Below are 19,409 nucleotides of genomic sequence, written 5' to 3' on the forward strand. Positions count from 1 at the left end.
ATGTGAAGATTTGTGCTACAAAGAATCACACTTGCTAAAGCATATGACATGGAAATGTTATGTAGGGGAGTAATGGAATGAGAGGGAGAGATCACTATGAACCAATACTGCAAGATTATCATTTAAGATAAGAGAATTATGAATAAGAAGTTTCTTCTCATTCAGTCTGGGTGGAAGAGAAAAATGATGGTCCCTGGGCCAATTCAGTCTTAAGCCCCATCTCTTCAGTCTTCAGTTTATGTTAATATAGGTAGCATGGACATTTGTGGTATTATAATATAAAACTTTAAAAGGCAAAGACATCTTTAATAACTCAACTATGCCTATGTGTGTATATGTATGATCGTTCATACATGAGTTTTGTAGAAGACAAGATTCATAAAACAACCAGTTAGCTCAATAAGTAGATTTTATATTCTCCAAAGTGTTATATACAGAGAATGCAGGAAATATGAGATCAATAAATTAATTATATCTTCCCTGTCCTCATTAGGATGGTTTCTTTCATAAAGGTTATTAACACATGAAAGGGCTTGGTTTTTTAATTTTCCCAAAACAGAGAATATCTAAACTAAATCTAAATCTAAATATTGGGAATAAGATTTAAAGGCAGCTTGCCTTATAATTTTGCTAACAATCTGAAATGAATCAATATACGGAAACAGGAAGAATGGATAATTTCTGATTATTGAAAGATAAGCATTTACTTCAGAGCTTTCAGCTATGATACATTCACAATAAATTACATTAGTAGAGAGCTTTGATAATGGGCACAATACATCCTATAGATGTCAATTCCTAATGAAAAGCATCTGAGAAGCCATCTGGTCCAGAGGTGTCAAATGCTGGCCAGGATATAGCCCCTAACAGAATGCATCCCAAAGCAGATTAAAATGTGATTGGGAAACATTTAAAAAATAAATAAAAATACAATAAAACATTACATTTAAAAACTCAATCAACATATGGCCCAAAGAGTGTTATGTACAGATTAGTGGCCCACTTTTTTTTTTGACATCACTGATCTAGTCTAATTCTTGGGGTGGCTAGGTGGTGCAGTGGATAGAGCACCGGCCGGAGGACCTGAGTTCAAATCCAGCCTTGGACACTTAATAATTACCTAGCTGTGTGACTTTGGGCCAAGTCACTTAACCCCACTGCCTTGTAAAAACCTAAAAAAAAAAAAGTTAAGCTAATTCTTCTCCTTCTCCTACCAGTCCTATTATTTTAAAAATATGTAAACAAACTGAAAACTAGAGAGCAGCGATTAATCCATGGGCACATACAGTGAGAACCAAAGCTGAGACTACACCAAAATAATCTGATTCAAAGACTAGTTTTCTTTCTTTGATAAAATTATCGTCCACCTTTTCTTTTTTACGTTTTTTTTTTTGCAAGCCAATGGGGTTAAGTGGCTTGCCCAAGGTCACACAGCTAGGTAATTATTAAGTGTCCAAGACCGGATTTGAACTCAGGTAACTCCTGACTCCAGGGCCGGTGCTTTATCCACTGCGCCACCTAGCCGCCCCTCACCTTTTGTTTTTTAACATCTTTCTAGTTTTTTTATTTGAAAATATTCTCCACCTCCAAGAATCATTCCTTGTAAGCAAGTTGTTCAGCAAAACCAGACATAGCACCATTCTCATGATCTCCCAGTTCTGTTAAGAAAGGAGATAGACATTGTCCTTTAGGAATAAGCCTGACCATTTTAATAATGCAGGCTGTGGCTTTGTTTTTGTTGCCCTTTCATTCACACTGCTATGTTCAGTCCTTTCAGGTATCATATACCACCCAAGGATTTTCCTAATCTCCTCTCCATTCACATCTTATATCTCTGCAGGACCTGGTCAACCACTTGAGGGCAGTATCCCTAGTACCTAACATGTTTGCATAAATGCTTAAATGAATGACAAAATAAGAAAGTGTAACTAAATATAGAAGAAAGGAGAAATTATGTGATGTAGACCAGTGAGTCTCATTTTTTTTTAAATTACAAGGAACCCTTTTTAAGGTCAAAAAACATTTGTAGACTTCCCTATAGTAACTTTACTATCAGGGTCCATTAACTGAAAAAATACAGTGACAAAAAATGACAAAGTCTGATGTTCATTTGTGGTTCCCTCATGGTCTTCAGTACATGTCAAAGGATAATGTAGGCCAAAGGTGTCAAACTCAAATAGAAATGGTTCCTGTGGGCTCATATTGACTAAGGAAGTCTCAGATTAACATTATGTTGCGTTATATTTTTATTTATTTTTTGTTAAACATTTCCCAATTATAGTTTAATTTGGTTTGGGATGAGTTTAGGAGAATCTGACACTCTGTGTAGACTATAAATGCTATGGTTTAGATGAGAGGGAGAGCAACATTTTAATGTTCATGTTATTAGACAGCTAAGCCCTTTGTTACATCTAATAATTACTGTGAAATATTGATATTGAAATAGAGAATTTTTTTTTAAGATGTAGAGGGAAGAGGGAACATAGATCTTTGCTTTTAGCATTATGGGGAACTCCAGTTACAAAAATTTCCTCTATTAATGAAGATTGGTCTGAAACTCTCAAGTCATTTGCTCAAGGTCACACAGCCAATATGGATCTGATGAGGACTTTAACCCCCACATTTTCTTGAATCAAAGGGAAGTCACCTATCCATTGTGCTTGGCTGTTTTGGCAACAGTAACTTGAACATATTTGAAATATTTCCTATTATAAATTATAGCATGAAAAATAAAACTTTTACTTACCTATCGATTCAATCTGGAAATCAAAGGTGAGTTCTGATGACAATTTTCTGCTAGATTTTAATCTGCCTTGCAGATTTACTATTTTAATACAACCTAAAGAAAAAGAAGTTGATTTACATATTAAAATAAATAAGCAGTATTATTAAAATATAAAGTTTTAAAACTGATCACTTAAAAACAAAATTAAAACAAAAAAATCACTTACAATCCAAGCATACAAGAATGGTATCTCTCTCAAGTTGGGTTACATGTATAACACTTGTCTGTGGTGTGTCTACAACAAAAGATTAGATTAACATACAATTAGATTTAACTTTTAAAGCAAATATTTACTCACTTTGGAAAACTAAGTACTTCAGAGATTATCTTCCTTTGTAAGAATAAAGTTTTTTAATTGTGTAATTGAAATATGTATGGCTGAAGAGGTCCTAAGAAAATTCAGAATTCAATGTCTAAATTATGGCTATAGCTTACTGTTTTGATTTTTGGAAAATGACAAATAGGCTGATGTGAGCAACAAGTGAGTTTTAGTTTTTTTTTTTTGCAAGACAATGGGATTAAGTGGCTTGCCCAAGGCCACACAGCTAGGTAATTACTAAGCGTCTGAGGCCGCATTTGAACTCAGGTACTCCTGACTCCAGGGCTGGTGCTCTATCCACTGCGCCACCTAGCTGCCCCTTGCTCTTTGGCATTCTTGATACAACTGATCCTGTACAATCTTGATGCTCTATTTTCTATTGTCCTCAATTAACAAAACAGCAATCTACATGAACATGTTGCCATACAAAAGACAACAGAAAAGGAGGACTGCCTATGAAACTGATTCTCTATTGCATAAAGATTTTTAAAATAATGATTTAAAAAAAATACACTTTAAAGCTATTTATTCTCACTGCACACTCTCACAGTCACTCTTCCACTGTCTCTCTGAGAACTGCTGCCCTCTTCCCCCTCAAACACATGCTTCAAAAGATAGTCTTTGGCTCTCGTGTTTACTGTTGGCAACTTCATCTATTCTCATGGTTTCAATGATCATTTCTATGTAGACATCTTTATATCAATATTCCTACTCATTTTCTAGAACTCTTAGTTCTGCATTTTCAAGTATCTAATATTTTTGGTTTGATGTTCCATTGATTCAAAAATTAAATTTATTAACTATCCCCAAACAACTTGTCTTTCCTTTTAACATCCAGGTCCCCTCAAATCTGTCTCCACAGTCTATCTCACAACCATCTCCTTTCTATTACCCTCATTCATGCTCTCATTCCTTCTGACTCAGGCTACTGTGGTAATCTAATTGATCTTCTTGATAGTCTCTAACATCTAATCAATTCTTTAGACTACTAGTTGAATAATCTTTTTAAAAAATAAATATGCAATGATATATATTCTTTTTATAAATTAGCTCCTGTATTTTTTATGCTTTTCCTTCCAGAGGTTTCTGAAAAAGGGGGAAAAAAATTCAACAAAACTCACTGTCACTTTTACATTTTGCTATTCTTGGAATGGATTAACTTCATCTAATATTATATCACACTCATGAATTCTCTGCAAAGTGATGGAAGAGGTGTGTTCTTACCCTTTTCTTTTGTAATTTTGAAACATTCATTTCCTATTGAATTTGTAACATTCATTTCTCAGAGTTGAAGATTTTAGTAGCTCTTGTGTTCAGTTTTCTTGGGTCTATTTATTTCTCTTTTTATCAGTCCATGGAGGTTCTCCAAACTTCTCTGTACTCATCATAATCATCTTTTCCTACAGTACAGCTATATTACATCAAGAATCTCAATTTGTCTCACCATTTCTCAATTTATGAGTTGTTTCAAGTTTACTACTGCTACAAATATTTTAGTGTACAGGGAGGTATAAAATTAAATGTGTTGCTCTGATCGTGGTGGTGTTCCTTTGCTCAAAACTTTTTCAGTGGTTCTTTAATGCAAGCCAAATAAAGTACAGCCTCTTTAATTTGACATTTAAGGTCTCAACAATCCAGCTTCATTAGAGCTTTCCAGTTTACATTACAATATTCTCCAGTACATTTTATGTTCTAGTTTAAAGGGAGCAACCTCTGTTCCATGTTCCATCTTGCTTTCTATTGCTAGAATGGACATCTCTATCATTTTTGTCTCTTGAAATTCCTTTTTTCCCCCTTAATTTTTATAATTCAGAGTCCATTTTATGGATGAAACTTTCCTTGATTATGCCCTTCACTTTCTGCTCCAGACCTGTCATGTCAATGAAAGTCATCTTTTCTTCTTTAAATTTCTTAGACACTGTTACACTCAAAAATTATGTACAATATTTTAGTTTTTCAGGTGTTTTGGGAATTTTCAAGAATTACTTGTTCATCTTATTCCAAAATACCTGATTCCTTAAAAAGAATTCCTATTCTCCCTTTCATCAGAGAAGCAAGCAAGCAGTAGATATTGTTGATGTGCTCCAAATAGTTACAATTTCTTTATGAAGTCAATCCTAAGCATATTCTTGGTTACCAGCTATTACTGGTCTATCAAAGAAAATATGATCCTATCTAACAAGATTTACGAGGCCAACACATGACTTCAGAAAAGGGAAAAAAAGTTGAAATTTAATGGAACAACTAGCAGATTGTGCACACATTCTAGAGGTGAAACTGAATTGAACTAGAAAAATGTGGCATGTCCAGAATGTCCTTAGACTTTTTCTTTTACATTTTGCTATTCTTGGAGTGGATTAACTTCATCTACTACTTGACTATTAAGGCTGTGGAGATGAACTTCTCATCCCATTCTCCTATTCAAATTTTTGGTGTAATTAATTATTTATTTGATTTTACTTTGTGAATGCCCTTTTTGGATCCCTTTTCAGGGGCATTATCTAGATGGCTTTTGCAACAGAACATCCAGGTACTCCTTGCAAGCAGAAAGTCCAGAGAATAACCTGAAACACTCAAATTCAAGAGAGGCTAAAGGTCCCAGAAGAACAAAGGATGACCAAATACCTACTCATATAGACCTAAGAAACTACTAAGAATACACTAGAGTTCATGGAAATGAAATTTCTTTAGCTTGAGAGATTGCTATCATAAGATAAATTTCACAAGAGATAAAGGATTAAAAATCCAAATAACTGAGAAAGGTGATTATGTCAGTAAGTACAAAATGAATAATAAAAGATCATCTTCAGTTCAGAAAAGAGGGAACTAAGTTCAAGAAAAAGACCAGCTAAGACATTAAGAAAGGAAACCCTGGAAGTTGGTGACAAATTCCATAGGCTTCATCTGTTTTCTTTTAACCTGTAGAGTTAGCATGGCAGAGTGGATAGAGTACTGGGCTCTGAGTCAGGAAAACTGGATTCAAATTCAGCCTCTGACCCTCCCTCACTTACTGAACCTCTGTACCAGGCTACTACTTAGGACAATTTTATTAAGTCAACATCTGAGAGCCCAGATCTTATGTATAATAGTTGCTAGTCACTGGTCTGTCACATCAAAGTTTAAACATGCTTTTTGAGACAGGATAAGAGTTATCAGAATATACTGAATCTTTTAAGCATAACAACACATGTTGACTCTATTTGAACATCATTCAAAAAAATAAATAGAAATATTCTATGGAGGCAGCTAAGTGGTAGAAGGAAGTTGGATCAGGAATTAGGAAGACTCAAGTATAAATGAAGTCTCTGATATGTACTAGCTGTGTGATCCTGGGTCAATCGTGCCTCTGTCTCTGTCTCAGTCTCAATTTTCTCATCTGTGCTGGGGTATGATTTGAACTCAGGTCTTTCTGATTATCTTGCTGCAGTGATGGCAGAGTTAAGATCAGGTAACCAATTTGTGGTGAATCTAGAATGCACAGTGAATAGTGTTCTTCCCTCAGCACTATTTATCAGTGTTTTGAGTAGAAGTTGGAGAGGTGGGTAAAGTGGCTGAAGCTGGGGTTTGGTTAAAAAATGAATTCAAAAAGGAATTCAAGAAGGGATTGAAGTAGAGGAAACATTGGACAGAGAAATAGGCTTTATAGTTATTAATCTGTACTCTCTGTACTGACCTTGCATTTCCCCCGCCCATCCCATTGTACAAGCTAGGAGAGAGGTCAATGAACTTTTAGTAAAGTACCTTGCCCCTCCTAGGGAAAAGATAAACCTTCATCAAGGGATCCTTGCAAAGAGATCAGGCTAAAGCCTGAAGGGGTAAGTCTCTGACTTACATACCTCTCGTTACCTCACCTCTGCTCTCTGAACTGCAGACACTCATCAACATATCTCCCTCCTCCCCTCCCCACCTAAACTTTCATTATCCTACAATGCCCCTTTGAAGGGCAGTCTTCTCTGGGGAAATGTCAGCCCTCAAACTCTCCTACCCCTTTGCCCTTCTCTACTATTTGTTCCTTGCTTGCTTGTCATCCTGTGGGAAGCCTGCCCATTGCTTCTCCAAACAGCTTAACCTGTGAACTTTGTGTGGCAAAATGTAAACAATTTGTGCAACCTTTGAATTAAAATCGAAGCCTTTCTTACTTTCCTGAGACTGTGAGATTCACAAAAGTAACCCACATTTATCCTTAAGTCCTTCTTTCCCTGAAACCCTGTTTTCCCATTTTCAGGAAGACATGGGAAAGCTAAAGCAGTTAACTATAGGGCCAGTATTATGAAAGAAGGAAAATGAAGTCACAGTAGTTGTGATAGATATCTTGGAAGGAGCAGAGATGAATATGATGAAAAACAGGTCTCTGAGAAGGAATGATAGTGATGCAGAGGAAAGATGAAGAGAATTGTGAATGTAGAAATTGGGTGGAGATGTAAATTGACTACCATGGAAAAGATATAATTATGAAACAAAATTTGTTATCTTAAAGGCTGCTAATATATCAAATTGGGTGGAGATCACCATTCTTGATGTAATTGACTACCATTGATTCATTGTTCAATGTAAAATTTGAATCCTGATCTCCTTAGGCTTCATCTTCTACCTTATTCCATTCCAGTAAGAGAATGGGAGTTCACCTTTTGCCCTCTGGATGAAAGCCAACACGTAATAACCAGGGTTGGACTCCTGCTCACAGCTGCAGTCTTCTCTAACTTGGCTAGCCTAGTCAATGCTGCTTGGATGTTTCTCTCTCCCTCTCCCTCTCTCTTTCACTTCCTATCCCTTTCTATGTATTGAGAAAGGTGATTATGTCTTTTAATAAATTTTTGTTTTATTTTCACCCTTGCTTTCCTGAGTTTGAATAATGATTCCTCACAGGCAGAAGTGAACTCAAGTAGCCAGTGGCTACATAATGGCAAGCCAGGAGACTGCCCAAACTAAGTTCCATAGGTGAGAAGCACACCCCCCTTTTTTAGATCCTAGATTTTGAGAAAAGTAGGAAAATTATTGGACCTCTAGCCCCACTTCTGTGTTACCCTTTTTCCAGAAAATGGAAAAAGGTTGATTATGGAGAATCAGCTAAGCTGATCCCACGTGATATTTCATAGTAGCCCCCGTGTGGGCCTGCCTGTGTTGTTTTTGGCCGCCCTTATTCGGGCCTGCAATGTTGTTTTCAGACTGACCCGGTGTTGGCAGTTCTGAGGTGTGTTTGGTTTATACCCCACTGTGGAGTGAGGGTTGTTAAGGAAGGATGTTTGGTGTATGTTCAGTTGATGTGTTTGCCTACCTATAAACTGATGGAGAATTAAAATGTGGGGAAAAACATGGTACCAAAGACTCCCAACCCCCAACTGTGTGCTTATTCCTTTAAAGGAATTAGATGTGATTAGTAAAACACCTGAGCTCCTGGAAATCATCTTTGGGTGGAACTCTCTTGTCTTTGAAAAGCTCTCTTTCATTCTCTGTGGCTCCCACCCTCTGAAGAGGGAAGGGGGAGGGAGAAGGAAAATCTTCCTTTTTTTTAGAACTTTGAAACTCAAACCTATGTCTCAGGTGGAATGCATGCTTCACTGCAGGAAGGGTAAGACACCCCCCCCCCCCCCAATCAAAACTTGTTTTAGAAAATAGGGGACTCCCATACCTTCTTCCTGGTTTGGGAAGGAGAGAGGAAAATGACCACATTTTTTCTGAGACTACACATGTTTTATCAATTCCAAACCCCATTCCCTAAAGACTTTAGCTGGGCTGAGAAAGCCTCACCCTTGGGAGGGGGGGGAAGGGGAAGGGGAAATGGGCAGATTGATTAAGAAGCCTTTTGGTCTATTAGTTTAGAAAAAAAGGGGGGGAGAACTTTTTCTGGGTCTAGGAAATTCAGATTTCATTTTTTAAATTAAGCCTGTACTAATAACTAATATTTCAGTAATAGAATAACTGGATTTGAATTTTATAAAACTATTTAAGAATGCATTCAATTTTAACTATGGTTTGGCTACTTCAAAATCTTAATGATATATATATATATATGAGATTCCCCAAGAAATTTAAATTGATTCTAAAAATTATTTTTTGACTGGTCTTAATGGGTGCATTCAAAAAATATAAAAATGTGTGCATATGTGTATTCAAACATCAATGGGATGTTTTCACATCTCTCCACTGCCCTGGAGAGGTGGGTAAAATATTTTTATATTCTGAAAGGGTCCAATTTTAAGTAATTAATGAAGTTGGGATCTGAGCCTCTCCCCTTATACCATTTGAAAGTTTGTAAGTGGCAAAGTTTGTGAAATGATTTCAGCTGTGTGCTAAGTTTTTGTTAACCTAATATTGATTGAAGGCTGTATTCAACTTAAGACTTTAAGATTTAATAAATATAGACTTCCTGTCTTCTTGAGGCTTTGAAAAGAAGGCAGGAAGGCTTTTGATAGGAAAAGGTCACCACCTTGTGTTTAAAAAAAGAAACTATGTGAAAGCTAAATGAGAGTAACTTAGTCACCTTTTGAAAATTTTGTAACAAGTCTTGAGAATTTATATGTTATTAAGAAGGAAAATATAATTGGGTAAATTATATATCAAGGAATTTGGGAATATTGAATCATATATATTTACTGATTCCTTTGGGAAAGAGAAATATTGCACTAAATTTTATAAACTGATATGTTTTGATATTAAATTGATATACAATGTCAACGATCTCACAAGGTCATTTGTGGTAAGGAAGAAAGTTTGTAATAATCTTTGTCTTATCTATCATCACATGTTTATGGAAGGGAATATATATGTGTATGTATTTATCAATTATGTGATATTCTTTTGTAACTTCAAAAAAATTATATTAACAGTATTTGGTCCTCTACAGCATAATAATCCCCAACTCTTCTTGAATATAACAGTGGCAGCATATAATCAAAATTCAGTCACAGAATGGAGACCGTGTGATACAGTAGGAAGACTGTAGGGCTTATGTTTAAAGTTCAATTAATTATTTGTGTGACCTGAGGCAAGGTCACTTACCCTTTCTGAGCTCAGGTTTTTTTTCCCTTTGCAAAATGAAAGAGTTAGGCTAGATGATTTCTAAGATTTTGTTTCCTATTTCACAAAGAAATCAGTTCAGAAATGTGAAAAAGTTGAAATAAGGGAATCAAGGTTGTTAATTATAGAAATTAACAGTCATTTATTTACATTTGAAACAGACTTTAAAATATTATAGGGAAATATTTTTTAAATATTTAAGAGATTTTTAATCAAAATGAGTGATTTATCATCAAATTTGGGTCACTCACAAGGTTCGGCAACAATGCAAAGGTTTCATTACTTTAGTAAGTAAAACTTCATTAATTCCACTTCGGCAAACATTTGGGCATGAAGTGAGATAAAAGTATGCCATCTTTAAATATTTTTTTTTTAGGTTTTTTTTTTTTGCTAGGCAATGGGGTTAAGTGGCTTGCCCAAGGCCACACAGCTAGGCAATTATTAAGTGTCTGAGACCGAATTTGAACCCAGGTACTCCTGACTCCAGGGCCGGTGCTTTCTTTATCCACTGCGCCACCTAGCTGCCCCCATCTTTAATATCTTTAAAGAAAGGGTTCTAAAACATTAATCACATTAAGGATTTTGTAGGGAAATTGTTCTACACTATGTTTTTATAACCTAGTTCCAATTACAATATACATTTCAAATAATAAATTGTACTTAAAAATTATTTCGTTAAATCAGACTAGCCTGTTAATTATACTGACACATAAAAATTTTTAACAATCCTTTTGTCTAATTAGAGGTCTTAGAAGATAAAGCAGCAATAAAAAAAACTAAAGTTCTTCAGATGGAAGGATGATGAGGACGTCCAAGTCAACTGGGGCTCTCTAAGTAAAGGCACATTGCAAAAGTTTCATTATCTTAAAAGACTGATTGATAATTGATAAAATTTGGTGTTATTATTAAAAGAATTCTTTCAGATATCAGTCATCTTTCATAGAATCATATTAAAATAAATGTCATTCAAAACAAAATTTTAAAGGTATGAATGTCTTAAAAGGAAAAACAAAATACTGCTCAGCAAAGTAGGAACATGTAAGTAAAATATTATGCATAAAATATTATGATAAAATTAACACGTGCTACATTTAACTGCTGGAGTCTTTTACAACATTTTTCTTAATGGTTATATATTAGAATAGTCTCATTTTGTGTAACGAAGGTTTGTAAAAATGATACTGTTGCCAATGGGATTTGGGGGTCACCAATTAAACATAGAAATAGATTACTGAAAATGAAGGAATTCACATGCTCCCTGGGATTTTAAAACTGCTCAGGATTTACAATGTACACAGGTTAAAACTCTTCTCCTCCCAGAGAAACAGCAGGCATTTTTGGACAGTGAAGAACAAAAGGCTAGATGAGGTTACTTGGGAGACAGAGAGAGAGAAAGGGAGATAAAGAAAGAAAGAAAGAAAGGCAGTCGGGGAGAGCTGACTGGTTTAGAGATCAGACAGACCCCCCAGCAGAGGCCCAGATCAGGTTTTTATAGCCTTGCCTATTTTATGGGCAATGAGGGCAAAATGGGAAATTCTTCTTCCCTCCCTTCCTAAAACCATCTATAAAATTGGAAGCTGGGGGTTGGGAATGAGGAGACAGGATACAAATTTTACATTAAACAATGAAACAAGTGGAGTCAATTTACATATCAAGAGCAAAGTCTACCTTTAACTAGATTTAACAGCATCAAATATCACAGAATTTATTTCTGATCATAAATTTTCTACATTCATAATTCTCTGCATCAATATAGGAGTGGAGATAAAAATTTCATTAAATTTAATCATTTTAATACTTTCATCAGAAACATTTTAAAGATATTGTACTGTGAATCTTCTTTGCAAACGAAAAAAACAAACTTTTTTGAATAGTGCCTTAACACTCTATAATTTAGTTTTAAAATATATTTTCTTATGCCAAATTTGTCAAAAAAAAAAGTGTAACTGATACATATTGCAAATCTATTACAAAGAAGGAAATCAATAAAAAAAAAAAGCACAAACCTGATTCTGTAAACCATGAAGAGGTAGAATTTGGGTTGACCGTCTCAAACCGAACCACCTGGTTGAAATCTCTTCCTCTACTAACACCAACACAAACTAATGGGTATTCCTGTTCTGGTACCACCAGCATTTCAAACATTCTAAGTGGACAAGGTATAGGAAAATCTATGTGCTAGAGAAATAAAACAAAAATACTGTTAAAATAAAATAAAGAGATGCCATAAATTTTATATACCAAAATGTAAATATTCTTATTTGTCACAAACTTTGTTACTTAAATAAATGTAAGGTAAAAAAGGATATTCCCAGAGTTTTCTGCTCACAGTTTTTGAAGATACAAGGTTATGCATTAGAAATTTAACCCCCTCATCTGCCATTACCCAACCTGTCATTTTCCCAGCAGTACCATGTTCAAAAGTAACTGAAATGAGTATGATGCCAGCAAAGCAAAAGAAGAAAGACACCATGGAATGCTGGAAGGAACAAAGGATTAGGGAGTAAGGAAGCTGTATACAATCAAAATTCAGTCACCAAATGGAGATAAGAGTGGTATGGTGGGAAGAATACAGGGCAGAGGACTTTGCTTTAAATTCCATTTGGGCCTTACCTACCTGCCTGACTAGAGGCAAGGCACTTACCCTCTCTGAGTCTAGGTCTTTTTTCATTTGGAAAATGAAGGGGCTAGGCTAGATGACCTGTAAGGTTCTGGCATTGGTTGCTGTATAATCTGTATTCTTGTAAAATGGAGGCAACAGTATCTGTCTAGTCTATGGGTTACTGCAAGAAAAAAAAGAGCTAATGTATGTTCAAGTGCCTGGAAAATTATGAAGTACTTTATAAATGTCAGGTAGAGTTTAAAATATGGTCCAAGGAAGAGCCTGTTTAACTTTAACTGGGAAGGGACAAACAGAAGCTGTCCTATGGGATTTTTTTCTCATATGTGATTAAGAATGTAAAAAACTGTTTTGTGAATTATATGAAATTTTTCTGTTTTTTCTTTTAAATTTAGATTTCATTATAAAGAAATTCCAGTCTCCAGAGATGTTAATTCTTGCATCACAATAATGGATTGAGAACTCTTGGAATTGCTTTTTTTTCTAATTCCACACTTCAAAGTTAATGAACTGTTTCATGAAAATCAGAAATAAAAATCTCAAGCATTTACAAGACTGAGAATAAGGAAAGGTGACATTTTAAATAGAGGCAGCTAGATTGCTCATTTACAGGAAGACTTGAGTTCAAATTTGATTTTAAATACTTAGCTTTGTGACCTTGGGCAAGTCACTTCATCTCTGCCTTAATCCACTGAAGAAGGAAATGAAAAACCACTCAAGTCTCTGCCCAGAAAAACCCTTTGGATAGTACTGGTGTGCTATGTAGTCCATAGGCTCAAGAGTCAGACATAAATAACAGCAATATTTTAAATACCTTAAGACTATCTGAAACTGTGTTAGAAAGAATGCATTCCAAATCTATCCTGAAGTAATTTCTACCAAGAAATCAAGCAACAAGGAAATAATTATTAAATTATGATAGTATGTTTTAGAAATTTAAATGACTGTTTCAATTGGTATAACATGAAATTCATACTTTTAACATTCTGAATACTTGTATTAAGTTTTAAATAAGCATCTTAGGATAGCATAAAATGTTATTTAAACAATATTTATTTCTTGAATGACTTGGGAAACTGAACCAAATTTTTGAGGAAAATTTGTAGATTGTCCAATGGCAAATGTGAATGCCATTTGACAAGATAATCTTAATATTTTACTCTAAGTCATTTTCTACAATCTTGGGCAAATGACAAATCTGGAAGCTCAGTTTTCTGACTCTGTTCCCACATTTCATTAATGAATACAATCCATTTTTAGTTTTTCCATCTACTTTTTAAATTTCATACAAAATTTTGCCAGCCTCTTTAAGAATATTCTTCATTAGGACAACTGGATTTATGAAAATGGAAAAGTTGTTACCAATCTGACATATAAATAATCAAAACTGTTGATTATATAAATAATTAAATCATTATATAAATAATCTAATAGGAAGAGATAGTTTTTGGATTTTATGACAGAAAATTTAGTAAAAACTGTACCAATAATGTTCTGGTACTAAGAATTATACTTCTTAATCTTTCATGCTTACCTTAATTAACATAAACTTCTGCATTGGTTCAACCCATTCTAACAGAACAATGCTAGACTGAAGTGCCCCACAAAGGTATTTGTGGCCTGTGTAAGGATTTCTCACTGTCAAGACAAAAATTAAATATAATTTCTGTTAACATGCTCATAAATGGAGCTAAATAATTTAAAATTATAATGACCTTAACCCAAGGTTTAAAAGAAAAAATTAAAAATTACTTGCCAATAAAATTTTTTATCAGAAATTTGGCAAGAATTTCAAGTATCCATAAGCAAACAGAAAGTACCATATTGAGAATTCAACTATAGGGGGATAATCTGTTGACTTTCCCTATATGGGAGGAGGTTGGATATATATATTTTCTTGTTCAATCTTGTTACATATTCCTCCTCTGAGATCCTTCACAAATGAAATCATTACCTAGAAGACTTCCAAAGCAAGTTCTAAATCTGTTTTTTTTTTCCTTCCAGATTTGGCTTAAACATTTTTCAAATGACTAAAGGAGATTTCCTGTGGATCACTGCTTTAGTGTAGCGAAGGGACTTGAAAAACTTAAGGACTAGAGCTTTCCAAGATGGATAGGTCATAGTGGAAATTTTTTTTCCTTTTCTGGCAAGGCAGTGGGGTTAAGTGGCTTGGCCCAAGGCCACAGCTAGGTAATTATTAAGTGTCTGAGGCAGGATTTGAACTCAGGTACTCCTGACTTCAGGACTGGTGCTCTAACCACTGCACAACCTAGCCCCCCCCAAGTGGAAATTCTTACAAAAGGTGATTCCTTGTTAAAGGAAATGATAAATCATTCCAATATCTTTGTTAAGAAAATCCCATGGATAGTACTAAAATGATAAAAGATTACAATGAAGATGAGTCCCTCAGGTCAGAAAGTAGCCAATATGCTCCTAGAGAAGAGCAGAGAACAACTACAACTTAGCTCTAGAGCTAATGATAATGATGTGACTGGTCCGGAGTTGAAAGGAAGCTTAGCTGTAGATGCATCTTGGTGTGTCAGTGAAGTTAAATGGATGGGAATAGGTAAATTTAATTTAAATCATCTTTATATATACTACTGGAGGAAAGAATCTCTTAAAAGAAATGAATGAGCCCTCATACCTAATAAAAGTAGTTTTAATCCAAGTAAAATCATCCAACATCAAAGTAATTCAAATCTATACTCCAACCTCTGAAGCTGAAGAGGCAAAAGTTAATCAATTCCCTGAAAAGCTTCAAAATTTTAAAAATAATATCCCGTAAAATGTCACATTCATCATTAGGGGCCTGGAATGTTAAAGTAGGAAATCAAAAGATAACTGGAATAACAGGAAAATTTGGCCTTTGAATACAAAATGAAATAAGGCAGAGACTAATTTTGTTTGTCAAGCTAACTCACTGGTTATTATAAACACCTTTTTTTCAGCAGTCCAAAAGGTGATTCTAAGTACAGAATATAGAAATCAGATTGATTATATATTTTTGTAGCCAAATTATAGCCAAATGTGGAGAAGGTTCTATGAAGTCAGTTGCTTCTTGTAAAATTCAGATCTAAATCGAAGAATGTGGGGAAAACCATTAGATCACATAGGTATGACTTAAATAATATCCCTTATGAGTATGAAGTGGAGGTGATGAACAGATTTAAATAATTAGATTTGGTAGATTTGAGATGCCTGAAGAACTATGGACTGAGGTTTCCAATACTGTACAGGAGGCAACAATAAAAACATTCCAAAGAAACCGAAGAGCAAAAAAGAAAAAAATAAAGGAAAAAGCAAAAAGTAAAGGAGAAAGGGAATTCTGCAAATGAATACAGAATTCTAAAGAATAGCAGGAAGAGAGGAGAGTTTTCTTAAGTGAGTAACACAAATAAATGGAAGAAAACAATAGAATGGGAAAGATAGAGTTCTTCATGGAAATTAGAAATAGTGAGGGAATGTTCCATGTAAAAATGGGCATGATGAAATAAAGAAAATAACAAAAAATTTAATTTCTTAATATCACTGATAACCACAATGGTATGGCTATTGATCCAGAGCCAAATATTCTGAAGAATAAAGTCAAATGGGCCTTAGGGAGCACTGGTAATAGTGAGTTTAATGGTAGTGATAGAATTCCAGTTGAGCTATTTAAAATCCTAAAAAATGATGCTGTTAAAGTGCTGCACTCAATATGCCAGCAAATTTGGAAAGCATAGCAGTAGTCACTGGATTGAAAACATTCCAGTCCTAAAGAAGGGCAATGCTGAGGGAATGTTCAAATTGCTGAACTACACTCATTTCACATACTAGTATGATTATGCATATTATTCTGCAAGTGAAGCTTTAGCAATATGTAAACCAAGATATACCACAAGAGCAAGCTGGCTTTTGAAGAGACAGAGGAACTAGAGGCCAAATTGCCAACATTTGTCAGGTTAGAGAGAAAGCAATAGAGTTCCAGCTACTTCTGCTTCACTGATGACACCAAAGCCTTTGAGTGAATCACAACAACAAATAGCAAAGTCCTCAAAGAGATGGGAATACCAGATCATCTTATTTATCTCCTGAGGAACCTGAATACTACAAGAGTGGAACCAAACATGGAACAACTGATTGGTTTAAGATTGGGAAAGGAACAGGACAAATCTGAATATTATATGCAGATTACAGCTTGTGAAATGCCAGGAGAGACTGAAAAAAAGCCAGAATTAATGTTGCTGAGAGAAATTGCACAAAAGAAAAATAAAGAAGCCTCTTGACGAGGGTGAAAGAGGAGAGTATGAAGCTGGCTTGAAGCTTAACATCAAAACTAAGATCTGGCAACTGGTCACATCAATTCCTGGCAAATAGAGGAAAAAAAATAGAAGCTGTGTCAGATTTGATCTTCTTAGGCTCAAAGATCAATGCAGATGGCAACTGCAGCCATGAAAATTAAGAGACACTTACTCCTTTGGAAAGAAAATCAAGGCAGGACAGGGTAGTAAAAAAGCACTTTGCTGACAAAGGCCCATAGAGTCAAAAGCTATGGTTTTTCTCGTATCAGTGTATGGTTGTGAGCTGGAGAAGAATTATTTGAGAATTTGAGAATTAATTCAGGCCATTCATTGAAGATCAAATACTGAAGCTGAAGATTAAATACTTTGGTCACATGGTGAGAAGATGGAACTTATTGGAAAAGACTTTGAGACTGAGAAAAACTGAAGTCAAAAGAAAAAGGGTTAAGTCAGAGGATGAGATGGATAGATAATCGAAACAATAAGACTCTGAGAGAAAAGTAAAGGACAGGAGGATCTGGCATGCTACGGTCCATAGGGTCACAAAGAGTCAAGACACAATTGAATAACCATGATGGACATATTTCCTCCTATAATCTGTTCATAGGCAAGGGAATTTAGAAGTTATCTAGTTCAACCTCACATTCTACTCAGAAATACCTCTTCAAAGGATGAAAAACTGTTACAAAGCATTCCTTTACTGAGAAAACTGAAGCCCTTAATTGAGCACATGTGTGAGTGTGTGTGTGTGTGTGTGTGTGTGTATGTGTGTATTACCTTCACTATCATTCCCTATAATCTACTTTTTGCTCTGTTCTTGGAGGATAAGGTGGCCTTTCTTGCCACAGAGACAAACCCTTTACTTGTGCCCTTGATTTCATCTTCTCCAAGACTGGTCTCTTCAATTGCCCTTCTTTCTAATGTTCATTGTCTATTTATATACTGGCTTCTTCCCTGGTGTATATATAAAAAGACAGGGCAGCTAGATGGCACAGTGGATAGAGCACTGGCCCTGTAGGAGGTCCTGAGTGCAAATCCAACCTCAGACATTTGTAGCTATGTGACTTGGGCAAGTCATCTAATCTTGATTGCCTCACATCCAGGTCCATCTCTAGCTGTCCTGATTCTTATCTTGTCACTAGACCCAGATGGTTCTGGAGGAGAAAGTGAGGATGATCACAGCCTCCCCTTACTTAAATCCAATTCACATGCTTGTCATGGCATCACCTGTCTGGAGTCATGGTCTTCTTTTAGAATGAAGGACAATAACAATAAAAACAACATAAAAAGGCACACATCTCCATCCTTAAAAACCTTTATCTCATTCCCCCCAAACTATAATCTTACATCTCTCCCCGCTTTCACAACAATCCATCCTCCCAAAAGACACTGTCCTACACTCATTCTCATGCCCAAACTTTAATGACATCACACTCCCTATCCTTTGCCAAATCACCATCTTTGTCCAGCCTCCTAACAACTAATATATTCCAGGTCTTAGTCCTGAGTGCTTTTCTCTTATCTTCCCCACCTCTCTTGGTAATCAACAGTTGCCTCAGTTCAGTTCTCCCCACTGAGATGCCAAATCTACCTGTTCAGCTCTCAGTCTCCTATGCTTTAGAATCATAAGAGGAATCACTTGCTGGGTAAGTCTAACTGGTTGATTCTTAGTCATTTCAAACTGTACCAGTCCAAAAGGGACTAAGACCTAGCAAACCTCTTCCTAACTTTCTTATTTCTGACAACAATGGGAGTGCATTTTGCTTCCAATATGCAACTAATTCTCAAATCTTGTTAGTTCTAATATCACAGCATCTTTTGCTCATATCCTCTTTTTTCCACCTAGAAAACAACCTCATCTTCTTTTCCTCAAATTACTGCACCAGCCTCTAGGTTATCCTTCCTATTCTCTGTCTAGTGACATTCCTAAAGCTCAAGTCTCTCCCCCTCTCCCCAGTACCACTGAGGTAAATACAAACCATTCTTTTTGATTCATTTAAAATTGCTAAAGCAATAGAAATTTCTTAGTCTTTATCCTTTTTGACCTTGTTGATTTTGCACTGGTGACAACCTTTATCTTCATGATATGCCATCTCCTCCCTAAGCTTACACGATAATGATTTCTCCTTGTTTTCCTTCCATCTGTCTTATCAATCTTCTGTGTGGGATCCTCATCTCACTATAACAGTGGGTGTGCTTTTGAACTGGACTCTTTTTTCTCTCTCTCTACACCTACTCTTTTGGTGAGCTTCCATAGTTTCATTTACTCTATGCAGATGGCTATGAAATCTAATTTATTTTGCATCTCTCTCCTAGGCTCTACTCCTACACCACTGATATAAACTCTGTTGGACATCTCTACCCTCAATAATCCGAAGGAATCTTAAA

General features: G+C 35.4%; 1 protein-coding gene across 3 annotated transcripts in view; it reads right to left on the bottom strand.

Moving 5' to 3' along the window:
* The window catches only part of MAP4K3 (mitogen-activated protein kinase kinase kinase kinase 3), a 212,985-nt gene that overhangs the window by 10,158 nt on the left and 183,418 nt on the right, over positions 1-19,409 (bottom strand). For all 3 annotated transcript variants that reach the window (XM_074204313.1, XM_074204329.1, XM_074204320.1), the window contains 4 exons: positions 14,276-14,379; positions 12,128-12,299; positions 2,952-3,020; positions 2,747-2,839 (listed from right to left, as the gene is read on the bottom strand). In XM_074204313.1, the coding sequence (XP_074060414.1) occupies positions 2,747-2,839; positions 2,952-3,020; positions 12,128-12,299; positions 14,276-14,379 (438 nt within the window). The remainder of the gene's footprint in view (positions 1-2,746; positions 2,840-2,951; positions 3,021-12,127; positions 12,300-14,275; positions 14,380-19,409) is intronic.

This window comes from Macrotis lagotis, chromosome 1 (genome assembly GCF_037893015.1).
Source record: "Macrotis lagotis isolate mMagLag1 chromosome 1, bilby.v1.9.chrom.fasta, whole genome shotgun sequence".
Taxonomy (NCBI): Eukaryota; Metazoa; Chordata; class Mammalia; order Peramelemorphia; family Peramelidae; genus Macrotis; species Macrotis lagotis.